The sequence below is a fragment of the Sipha flava genome, unplaced genomic scaffold, assembly GCF_003268045.1.
Source record: "Sipha flava isolate LNK unplaced genomic scaffold, YSA_version1 18806_pilon_pilon, whole genome shotgun sequence".
NCBI lineage: Eukaryota > Metazoa > Arthropoda > Insecta > Hemiptera > Aphididae > Sipha > Sipha flava.
The window spans coordinates 40,673-53,707 of NW_020272439.1; the positions used below are offsets into that span (position 1 = coordinate 40,673).

At 24.4% G+C, this 13,035-nt stretch overlaps 1 protein-coding gene across 3 annotated transcripts; it reads right to left on the reverse strand.

Annotated features, from left to right (window-relative positions):
* Positions 1-511: 511 nt before the first annotated feature.
* Positions 512-12,231, reverse strand: LOC112681211 (guanine nucleotide exchange factor DBS-like). 3 transcript variants are annotated; one of them, XM_025551473.1, is made up of 19 exons: positions 11,899-12,231; positions 11,470-11,553; positions 9,998-10,112; positions 9,843-9,933; positions 8,617-8,847; positions 8,131-8,405; positions 6,856-6,976; positions 5,920-6,033; positions 4,988-5,182; positions 4,197-4,535; positions 3,979-4,110; positions 3,732-3,917; positions 3,459-3,650; positions 3,269-3,394; positions 3,009-3,206; positions 2,720-2,934; positions 2,493-2,610; positions 2,310-2,436; positions 512-1,380 (listed from the first exon to the last, which is right to left on the reverse strand). In XM_025551473.1, exons 2-19 carry the CDS (start codon positions 11,546-11,548, stop codon positions 1,271-1,273), a joined length of 2,964 nt encoding a protein of 987 aa, XP_025407258.1. In that variant the 5' UTR covers positions 11,549-11,553; positions 11,899-12,231; the 3' UTR covers positions 512-1,270. The 3 variants fall into 3 exon arrangements, with proteins under 3 accessions (XP_025407258.1, XP_025407257.1, XP_025407256.1); XM_025551471.1 differs by having other exon boundaries at positions 1,271-1,380; positions 2,493-2,646; XM_025551472.1 differs by lacking the exon at positions 11,899-12,231 and having other exon boundaries at positions 2,493-2,646; positions 11,470-11,548.
* Positions 12,232-13,035: the final 804 nt, after the last annotated feature.

The window sequence follows — 13,035 nt, forward strand, 5'->3', positions numbered from 1 at the left end:
TTACTAACTACTAATGCATAACCTACCTGCTAAAAACAATGTATATTACTTTAGAAGACAAAATCATTAAGATTATTCTTTTTAAGAAACATGTAGCCATTTCAAAGCAACAAATAATAAATTTGGTTATTCTGATTTTTCCTCAAAAACATACATAGCTGTTTGTCTGTATAAATACAATTTATACTCAGCACAGTCAAAAATATCAAAAACATAGCAAACATCATATGAATATAAATGACTAGAATTAAAAAATTAAATAAAAATGAAGATCAAATTAAAATGGCAAAAATAAGTCACTTTTGAACACTGGATTAGTGGGGAAATAATATAAGTGCAAACTACTATTTGTATAATTGTCAATAATATGAAAAAAAATATATATAAAAATTACCTATATAAAATTTAATTTATGGAACGGTTTTATTTACTTTGTATTTATTAATACTTGAATACATTTATGCATTTATATACATTTTGTACTTTAAATATTTTAATACATTTTTGGTCATCTAATTCATCATAAAAGTATGAAAAATTATAAATTTTTGCCAAAGAAAAAAAAACTCATAATAATTTCAAATTGATTCAAGCAGCAAATTAACATAGAAGAAAAATAACATATAGTCAAACTGAATCATTTGTTTAAAAAATGTGATCTTAAAAATGTAAATAAACAACGAAACTTAAAATATATTGCATTTAAACGAAATACTTTATAATAAGACACGCGAGGAATTAGAGGAACCAAAACAGGAGGATAATGCCCAGAGGCTATATATATATATATATATATATATATATATGGATATATCAAATTTTAAATAAACTAATGAATAACATTAGTGCATAGTAATGTGCCAATATACAAAAATATCAAAAGATGGATAAATAGTATTACCATTACAAATGCAACAGTAATATTTACAAATATTGGTGTTACAAAACACATTTATAATTAAAAAATTGTAATTTTTATAGATATTATTGTTCGCGGACTTAAGTTTAAAAACATTAACATAGGACTATTGAATTTTGTTGTTTACCCGAAGCTTTTAAGTATTCCCTGTACTAACTCTGGGGAAGCTCGCAATAATTTTGTCATATTTATGACATGCTCACTAAAATTATACTTAATTATGTAATAATATGAGTTATTAATGGTTGTCCTGTTCAGACTAAATAAATATTAATAATAATAATAAACAAATTAAATAATTAATATCACAATTATATAAACCATATAAATACTTAAGACAAACAAAAGATTTCATTCTGTAGATGTTGATCCATGACTGCAAACAGACTGAGAACTATGTGAAGACTTACGACCACTGACCTCTAAATGAGCTGCTGGAACCCAGCCTTCCGTTTTGGATCCTAGATAAAATATTAATTAAATAATTTTTACACATGCATGTATAAATTTGTATGAGTATATAAGTCAAATTGTATTCTATGAAAACTTGAATGCACAAGAGTATTTGATTATTTATTGCATGTGAGATACCTTAAAATTTTTTAAGGTTTTTTTTTTTTTTTTAACTTGCCTAAGTTTAATAAATTACTATGAATGTTATAATATTAATTTTAAATACAGATTTAAATTTTTTAAAAATTTCTTAATAATTTAACTCTTCATTCATTTTTTATAAATTATTAATAATTTTGAAAATTTAAATAAGAAATTTAATAAGAAAATAAGAAATAATATTGATTCATATTATAGTCAACTACCAAAAAATTCACATCAAATCGAGGGATGTATTGGTTTTGTTTGCCAAATGCTAAGCATGAAGGAAATGACACGACACTCAATGTTTTAGAAATACTTAACACTTTGTCTCTCAGTACTACAAGAAGAAAGATTTTATTGGAGGATATCTCACCAAACATATATTTTTAAAAAAAATTAACTGTAATCAAAGTGATGGTGTCATAGAATTTTTTAAATTGAATGGACATTTATATAATGCGAATATCTCGAATGTTGAACAAAATTCAAGTGAATCTGACGATAAGTGATGAAGATACTGAAGATAACATAGACTTCAATCAAATAGTTTATTAATATTAATATACGTATACAGTAAAAAAAAAAAACGTAAAATTAAAAACACTATAATTCTCAAACTAATGGTTACCGCGAAAAAATTCAAACAGTTTCAATATCAGCATTGAAAAACACCTCGTTTGAGATTAAAAAAAAAATTGAAATTCGTGAGGGGCTTGGTAAAAATATATATTCTTTTCATGTAAAAATATTCATTAAGAGTAATCTTAAATAAAATTAGTTATTTAACACTTACCTTGAATTTTGACATACCACCAACTACTTGAACCAGCTTTTAAGAGATCAACTTTATCTCCTCTTTTTAATGTAGCATCTGTTGGCCGAAGTGCATTGTAGTCCGCTAATGATATATAACTATCAGCCTGAAAAATGTTAAATATATAAGTTATGTTGTTATTAATAATTTAATATGACTTACTTTTGGTTTAATTGTCCCATCAAGAGACTCATCATCAGTCAAACTGTAATCAGAAGAATCATCATCAGTAGTTTCATGATGACTTAATGGACGTCTTCCACGATTTGATCCGGTTTCACTTTGGTTATCAAAGGAATGCGTTTGACGTAAATTTCTGTAAAAATGTAGTATTAATAAACAATTTTCAGGCACGATTGATAAGAGTATATAATAATAATAACACTTACACATGCTTTCCAAATGTATTTATATACTGTTTAATTTTTTCTCCTTTCAATTCAGCCAATTGTTCTAGTAATACTCTTTTAATTTCAGACACCCATTGTTGCTTTTGTTGCAAATTAGATGCTTGAATTGTGTAAACTTCTTGACGCCCTTCTAACCATACCTCAAATTTACATAAATCTCCTTTAACTGTTTCTGTCAGTCCAATATTACACATCTGTAAAAATTATAAAAGTAAATTTTATTTGAAAATTTAAAAAAAAATAAATTTGAGAAAAAACTAATTTTTACCCTTAAATATTTTTTGAAGTGATACATTGGTTTATTATCTTTTGAAACTTTTTTACACAAAAGTAATCCCTGTTGATACAAAAAAATTTGACGTCTCATGGGCTTAAGTCTAAGTTCCTTCAACAAATCTTTTTTGTTTTCAACCCATACAGAGAACGACCCTTGTAAAAGTAAACCACCTAAATCATTCCAATCCCCCTAAACATAAAATAATTTACATTTATATAAAGTTTTTTTTTAAAAGATGTATTATAACTTACATAAAATCCAGTAATGCCTATTTGATGCATATTGTCATTTACATTATTAAGAACTAGCAACATACAATCAAGAGCTTTTTGCAACTTAGTAATACAGTTTTGATTTTTTTCACTATGTAACAGTTCCTAAAAATTAAAAACCCATTACAAATATGTTATAATCAATGCACTTTTTTTTTATCATATTCACTTTCAATAGAAGTTGATATTTAGTGATTCTCTGCATTGGTAAAAGTAAATATGCACCAAGAGGTAAACGGTGTCCAAGCTTTTCTTGACATAATTTAAAAAAAGCATTATCCTCACCCACTACTTCTCTTATTTCTTCAGACCTTGTTAAATTCACACAATAATATGTGTAAAGCTGTAGCAATTTTTCCCTCTAAAATCAATAAAAAACATTATTTTATTTTCAAAAACTATATTAGATTTAAATAACTATAGATAGTTGCAAAAACATTACATTGTCAGTAAAACAAACAGCAACAGATTCAGTACTAGATGAACAACTTTCAAGAGCAGGTAAAAAAAATTGATTATGGAAGCTATGAATGCTTTCAAGGTTTCCAAAAAGAACTTCACTTTTACCCTTTAATCCTGTAGGTATTAAGTTTTTCATATCAGGTACTTCCATTTGATCTTTGTATCCCTAAGAAAATTCCATTTTTTACACATATAAATAAAGATTCATTGTAAAATATTCAACCTACTCTAAGTATAGAACCCAACTCTGTAGTATATTGTCGTTCAGTACATAAAAGTTCACTGAGAACATGCTTTGTTTTTGTAACATTACTCTCTTCATTTTGAATACCTGAATCACATTCAACATCATTTGAAATCTGAAACAGATTTTTTTTTTTTTTATTAAATTGATCAGTTATTCATATTGAATATCAATGAAATTATCAATATTTATACAACTTACCTTGATCATGTTAGTTAAATGGATAGGAATAGCAGGTTCAGGATTAACAGACAAAATAGGTCGTGGTTTATTAATCAAACGTTTAAGACTTGCCAAACGTTTATCGCACATAGTAGTTACATCATCTAGTCTTTGAAGCACTTGGGTGACAATAGGTTTAGTTTCAGGTGTTATAGTATCTTCAAACAATGAATAAAATTCTCTTGGGCTTTCTACTTTTAAATGATGAGCACTACTCATAAACTCTTCTAATTCTGCAAGAGACTGTTCAGCACTAATGCATTTGTCAGGTGGTTCTGATCCCAATAGCATGACCCCTTTCGCACACCATTCACTTGCCTATAAATTAATAAAAAAAAACTATCAAAAAAATATAATATAATATAATATAATACAAATGTCTATTGAGATATTTAGTATATAGATTTTTAGACAAAATACATAAATTAAAATTAAATTAAATATGAACATTTTTTAAAAATTTAAAAAAAAATTAATTTTGATTTATACTCAAAACAAAATAAATCATTAGATTTTTAAACAATAACTCTATGCGTATTCCTAATACCATATGTAGATTATTATCTCTGATAAACAAGGTCAGACTATAATATATTCTAAAGGAAAAATTAATAATACATTTTTTTTATGTATTAAACATATTATTGTGATTTCATTAAGTTAAATATAAACTATTACTAAAAATATTATGTAATCTATAATATCAGTTTCCATGCAAGTCCAAAATAGCAATTACGTATGGTATAGCGTATGGTGAAATGAATACTTACTTTTTGAATCCTAGCTTGCAGTTCACAACTTTTATTTAAGGTCTGTAAACGTTTTTCTAAACGATCATTCAATGTTTGAATAAGACGTTGAACTTCATCACACTTTGGTTGAATACTTTCCAAAACAATAAATCGTTTAGAAGCTAATAATTGTCCACCACAATGTAGCAAATCTTCACTTAATTTTATTTTTTCCTAAAATAAATTATTGATACAAATAATAATTAAGAGGATTTGATTAAATACACCCATTTTCAAAAAAAAAATAACTATGTGAACAAAATACTATTATTATTTATAAAATATTAACTTATTAATCTAAATTATGTGTTTCAACTTCATTATATTTTTCTTTTTACAACCGAACTATTAATATTACAGTTAAACCTCGACAAGACGAAATCGCTTGGGATCATGATATTTTTCGTGTTAACAGGGTTTCCGTCCTGACGGGCTTAGTTAATTGTATGTAATTTGAAATGGGACCAAAAAAATGTTCCATTATACCTAGTTTCCGTCTTACCAAAGTTTGGTCTTATTAAGGTTTTACTGTATAATTGGTAGTAAAATTATAAAATGTCTAGTTTTAAATTTTAGTTAAAAAATTTTATAAAAATGTAATTTTTTTTTTTATAATAAAAATAAAAAAATAAGAAAAATTAAAATTGTCTATTAACTCGGTGATTTCCTTTTGTTATTGCATTAATCTAATTGATTATACAATTTTTCATCAAATAATGTTTTCCATTTACTATATTGTCATTGAGTTAATGAAAATAACATTTCAAATACTAAGTGAAACAGTAAATATAATTATATAAAATTCTTATTTTTTATTTTATTCAATTATAATTTTCTAAGACTTCAATAATCTTCTTTTTATTATAATAATATTGCTTTAAGGGAAATATAAAACAATAACAGATACATACGTAACTTGATTTCTGAAAAGCAGTAAACTCTTCAAGTAATGATTCTACTCGATCAACAGAATCTCCAACATCAGTCATTTCTGATAGAATTTTTAAGTGTTCATTTAATGAACTCTAAATAAAACATATGTTAATATAATCAATTGTATTAATAATATTATTATTTAAATTAGTCATCAAAATTAAAACAATATGATATATATTAATATATATATATTAATGAGCAATAATAACTTTAAACAGTGAATATCTAAATTATATTAATAATAAATGTAATTTTATAATATACAATGTGTAAATTATTGACAAAATGAAAAATATTTTGAATTGTACTAAAAAAAAATGTCTTTAAATTTAATTAATTTTTTTCTAGAAAGATCATACAAATGCAATTAAATAATAAAACAGGGGACTTTTTTGTTAACTTCTATGAGCAGTAAAACAAACTATTTTTAATAGGAACTCTTTTTTTTAAATCTATATAGAACTTTATTGTTGAATTTTTTCAAGCAGCTTAGACTATGAAGTATTTTTTTTTTTTTTTTGTCTAAAATAAACTATACAAGTGAGAGTTAAAATCTAAACTAATGTAATATTTTAACAAATAATAATAGTTTGTTTTATTTACATTAATTTAAAAATTTAATATTCTCCTACATAGTTGATAGATAATAAAATAAACAATATAAATTTGATTACCTAATATGATTTATATTCAATGATGTATGTAATCATGTACAATACATTTACTTTATACTTTAGTCTTTATTCTTATGAAAAAATCCGAATTAAATTTAAAGATCTGTTTCAAATAATATTATTAAAACACTATATATATTATTTTAAAGGGAAAAACAAAATATGTTCATTTTTAAAAATAAAATTATAATGTACTTATTGAGAATTTTATTAAAAATGGGAATAACTATTACATACTTGGACAATATTAAAACTTTCTTCAAATGCCCGTAATGAATGACATTGTTTAAGTCTCCCAGAGAATTGTTCCCAAAAATCATCAAACACTTTTTCTGTTTCTTCCATTTGCACTAATAATCTTTAAAAATATAAAAATTAATATTTTATAAAATTTATATGTAATATGTAAATCCAGTATGACATGCAGTTTAAATAATTATAATAAAAATAAAAAAATAAAATAAAAAAATTGAAAATCCTCATTATACATATTCTTAATTTAATAGAAATCTATGATATATTATTAAACAATATAATATATAAAATATAATTTAAAAATTACAACTGTATAGAAAAAGTATTAATTAATTTTATGTTAATAAACATTTTTAACTATAAATTAAGTAATTACCTAAAAGTCCAAATATTTTTTCAAATAAAACCAATTAAAATTGCTTATCTACAATTAAAAACATAACTTAAAATATAAAATAGAAAGTAATTATATAAAAACATTATAAAAATGATGTTTCACTAATTAATAATGAAAAAGTAAGATAATATGATACTGTTTCAATTTATGAATATTATATTAAGTATTCAATAAATTAACATAAAAAGAAATTACTTTTACTTTTAAAATGTAAAATTTGTACTAAATAAAATAAATAAAAAAATAATTAAAAAAAAAAAAAGGATATTATCTATACTTATAAGAGTTGATACTTGATTTAGATAATAAAATAAATATTAATACTGGTTATAAGAAAACTTAAACAAGTTATTTTTAAATTTTTACCATAAACACATTACATTAGGAATAAACATTATTTATTTTTTTTGTTTTTACAAGCCATAAAAAAAATCACTATTTGACACACTTAAACAAAATCAGAAATCTTTTAAAAAAAATAAATAAAAAACGAACAAACTACCAATTTCTGACAATAGAAACAAAGAATATCATTTTTTCAATAAATCTGCAGTCGTTATTAAAGACCCTAGTTTTTTTTTTTACTTTAGATAATCACCAGTATAGCTATAAGTGACTGATATCTTACAACTTAAAATATAACTACTTTAAATTAATACCCAAGAAAAAAGGTATAGTTAGGTCTACAGTATTCTAAAAAGTTAGAAAACACATACATCAAATAACTTAATAAGAAAACAGTATAAATTACAAGAGTGTATAACATACACATTTAATAATAAAATAGTCTTCTAAAACTACAGTTTTTTTTTTACCTGGATAAAAATTAATTAAAATCCTATAACATAATTTATAATTACCTCTCTAACGCAGCAACATTGGTAACTGTTGAGGGTATAGAACCATGGTAAGTATCAGTGTCTTGCTTAAAATCACCCAACAATGATTCACCTTTTTTAACAGCTTCAGCAATACATTTTTTCAATCTTCCATATTCAACTGCATGACGACATAACAAATCAGCTGACTGTTCTTTAGTGTCTGGCAAATCTAATGTATCATTTGTGAGACGCTCCGTAAATTCATTTAACATTGAAGAAACTTCATTAGTTTCATTTGAAAAATTTTCTAAAGCCTAAAAAGAAAATAAATCATGTTATTTTAAACAAAATATATTAAGAGAAAACTATTTGTTTTTATAATTTTGTACTAAAAGCTAATATTACTATAAATTCAAAATAATGTAACTAATTTATTTTTGTAATGATATTTGTTAGAACTAATGATCTTGGTTTAGTTGCATTAGTGACATGGAACGAAGTCTAGTTGTAAATTTTATACATTACCATTCTTTGCTGTATCCAGTGCTGATGAAAATAAGGTAAAGTACCACTAAGCTCTACAGTAAGTTCAGAATTATCTATATATTCATGTAATTCCTCAATAATACTGCATACAACAACTTTGAATTTGAAGTCTTCTTTAAAAAACTTATTGCTTACTTCTGATATAGCCTTTTGAAAAAAACTATTTGGCCTTATCACATAAACTACATGTAAAAGTCCAGGAAAGAATTCCTGTTAAAAATATTAACAATATATTAAAGTATTTTTTATATTAATTTTAGTAAATATTATATAGAGCAAATTTTTTAAAACTAAATATATATTAAATATACAAAATACTATATTATATATTTAACATTATAAATATTCATATTTATATTTTTAAGTAAAAACTACCATATAATGTAGCAACTATGTATTAAAGATTAGATGATATTTATATTAAACTAATGAGTGTAAGTATATAAATAAAATTGTGCACATTGTAAATTTAGTGGGGAGAATTACATTGATACCATCCTACTCAAACGCTAAAAATATCAAATTGTACTTTAGTAACTTTTATTAAGTGAATTGGCTAGATCAATTAAAATACTTTATCATGTTTATAATAATAATTAAATATACACCTTTTTATGTAAGTTACAAACATATTTTATTTACTTTTAAGAAATTGAAGAAGTATTAGGTATAAAATATGAATGCTTATTGTTTGAGAATAAATGTAGAATAAAAAATTAATGAAAATACACAAGTAATTATTATTTTTTTTCAAATAAGAATTTTAATCATTTTTTTTTTTTTTTTTAAGTCTAATTCAATGTATTAATTTGATTAAAATAAAAAAGATAGAATATTACTAAAGAAAACTGCTAAAAACTATTTCAATAGTTAATGTATAAAAATAAACACTTAAATAAACTGTAAAGTAAATTCGAAATATTCTAATTAAATTATTCGATTGCAATTAATTAATTAATTTTATAATTATTTAAATTCAAAAATATTAAAATAGTTATTATGTACTATTATTAGTTTATATTGGTTAGGTTAAGATAATAATAGTATTTTTTTATAAATTTAAAATTATTAACATTAAAAAAAAGTCAATACGTATAAAAATATTGAAAAAAAATTGGATTAATCATTCAGGGTACTACACTTTTACTTAGTATTATTTTAGCCTTAGCTATAACATTTATTTGTGGTCTTTTCCTTATACTTACTGCTAAACGTAAGAGAACACATCGAACTGAACTCCATTTGTCATTGCGTCTATCAACAATAATTACAAAACCTAAATCAGCTTCCTGTAATCTAGAAGAAAAAATATAAGTTAGTTAACTAGTTATAAGAGTACAAAATAAAATGTACTACTTACGAAGGTACTGAAGTAGTATAAGATATTAATTTTTCAAAGCCTTCTTCAGACAAATCAACAAAATTTCCTATATCAGGAAAAGTTATTATAGAATAACCCTCTCTAGTTTTACCACCTGAAAAATATCAATAATTTAAATAATAAACAACTGCAACAGTACCTATAAAATAACTAAAATAATTATGACGGTTTTAAATTAAATACCTATTAAAGGTATAGTTAAGAAATAATTTAGAATTGAAATTGTAATAAAAATAAGAATATACTTTTAGTGTTTGATTATTATTATTAAGACATGAGTATGAAAAAAGTTAATAGTGATTACTATCAAATACAAAAGTAAATATGGATAAGATGCCAACTTGTTGTAGAAAATTTATTTAGCTTCTCCTAGTAGTGTAGTGTTTATAATATTGTAAACTAAATTAGTGTCAATAAAAAGATTATCTAATCAAAATGACTATGTTTAAACATGGAATAACCAATGAAAAACATTTAAGATTGATAAATTTCTGTTAAGATAAATGAAAGTTCAAATAATTAAGTAATATTGTGCATAACAATAAATGTAGAAAATCAATACTTAAAGTAATTTGATTTGAGTATAGTGGACCATTAAAGATTAAAATAATTTAGTTTATTTTAATATAAATCTTATGGTAAAAATTATTTTATAAATATTTGTTTCAAGAGAATATTCTTATAATATAATACAATTAAGCAAGTTGTAATATAATAATTATAAAAGTATTATAAAAATGTAATTAGTTATTAAAATTTAATTTAGGTTCTTAAAACGATGTATATTTGTTAAATAAAGAACCACAATCAGATATAAATAATAAAAAAATTATTAATAGATAGAATATCTAATACAGATATTAAACAAAATAAAAATAAATAATACATAAAAGAATATTAATTATAGATTTTTAGATGCTGGTCCAATGTACAATTTACATTTGTAATTGACCTATGATTCAATGCAATTATTATTTATTGATTATATGCAGAAATTATTACATTTTACATCACATGTAGATTTTTATTAAGTAAATATTTATGTTTCTTTAAAAATAAATTATTAGGTTTTTTTTTATTTTATTTATTATACTTATTATTATAAAAATTATTTATTAATTTATATTTTAATTCAAATATTATTAAAAAAAATCTTATTGAACCTTTAAATGTAAAATAGGTACTTCAAACTATAAGAATAGGTAACAAATTATCTTAATATTTTTAAGCATTTTAATCCTCATTTAGTACTTCTTAACTTATCAACTAATTTTAATGTGAAAATTAAAGCATTTATTTACAATCAGAGCAAGAAAAATATAAATAAAATCATAAATATGATTAAAAAACTTTCATACATTTGATTTTTCCAACTAAAGCATAATACTACATTAAAATTAATACATAATATTGCTTTTTTGCATGTTTTAATAATACTTCACAAAACTAACCAGAAATCACCACAAACTGTTGAGCCAACAAATCCAAAACATTGTTAATTGAAGGTCTATGATCATGCGACGACGACATTCTACCTGTGAAACGGTACAATAATATTAGAATCCCAGTAAACGATAATACATATTTTTCGCAATCGACTGGTGCGTGGTTTTTTTTTTAAAAAATTTTATTCCATATGATCAGTTAACGAGACCGTCATCGAAAACAATACACGTCGTGTGGCATATTATAATTGGCACGGCAATACTAATGTCAGAATGAAGTTTGGCTCATTACAATGCAGTTGGTATTCTCCGAACGAGCGGCAACGGCGATGGGAGAACGCGCGACGCGAATACCGATTAATCGGTTATCCAGAAGCCGTTCTCGCCCGCACGTCGTACCACTACTTGACCATACTTCAATCGCATTTCACTTACATGGAATGGCTAAACGATGTGCGAAGAATTCGCGGAGATCACATGGTCGACGGGAACGGACGTACGGATATGATGCGATTCGAACGGAACACGACGACACGGTTCGACGACGAGCACGATATTCCGACGTAGAAAAAAAAATAACAGACTACAGCCGAACTCGGATACGGAAATGACGAAAACGACAGTAAATATCAACAACGATATTTATCCATGGTACCTATCGGTCGTCGAGCGCGCCCGTACGTGTTAACACAATAATATTATAAATAATAATAACAATGTTAATCGTAATCACGGTTTTTTCGTTGCAGCATGACGCGATATTATTATTATTATTATTATTATTATCATTATCTCGTTGTATACGCACGGCGCATACTATCGTCGATCGGTCGCGCTATCACAGTGGCTCGGCTGCACCGAGTATTATTCCCGCGCTCGTCCGGAAAACGTTTCGCACCGTTGCGTCACCGCGTCTCGGGGCTGTGCCGGAAAACGTGACGCGCGTCTCGACCCGGGCTTGTTCGTCAAACCGGCCGATCCGGTTCGGTTCGGTGCAATGGAAGGGCACACACGACCAGCGATTATTCCAGGAGAAATACCCCTCTCCGAAAGAGAATAAAATAAATAACACTCCCCAGTGCGTCAGAAATTACATCTGTATATTATTATCAGGGTTCGGAAGTTCTAGAAAATGCATATTTTTTTTTGGTTCATCCTATAACATCCAAAGAAAGATACAAATATGTTTCTCACTACTCAGATATCATGTAAATAAATTAATTTTGCTATTTTATGCATATTTACGGGTTTTATTGCTATTTTGCTAATTTAGATTTTATAGTGCTATTTTCAGGTATATTTTCACATAATATAAAGAATAATCTCATTTTGTTGATAATAATTGTTTTTACTTAGTTATGTTTTTAAAAATATTTTAATTATTGGAATTAAATAGACCTCATCAAATATTATTTTATGTTTTCATCGACAATTTTATGTATTAATAGTTAGTGACGTCATTTTTATTCCCTTATTATATCATTGCATTAGATTATCGATCATTTTAATAATCTAGGTTAATTTCCAAGATAAATACATAAAATAATTTAATAATAAGTACATTTTTACAAA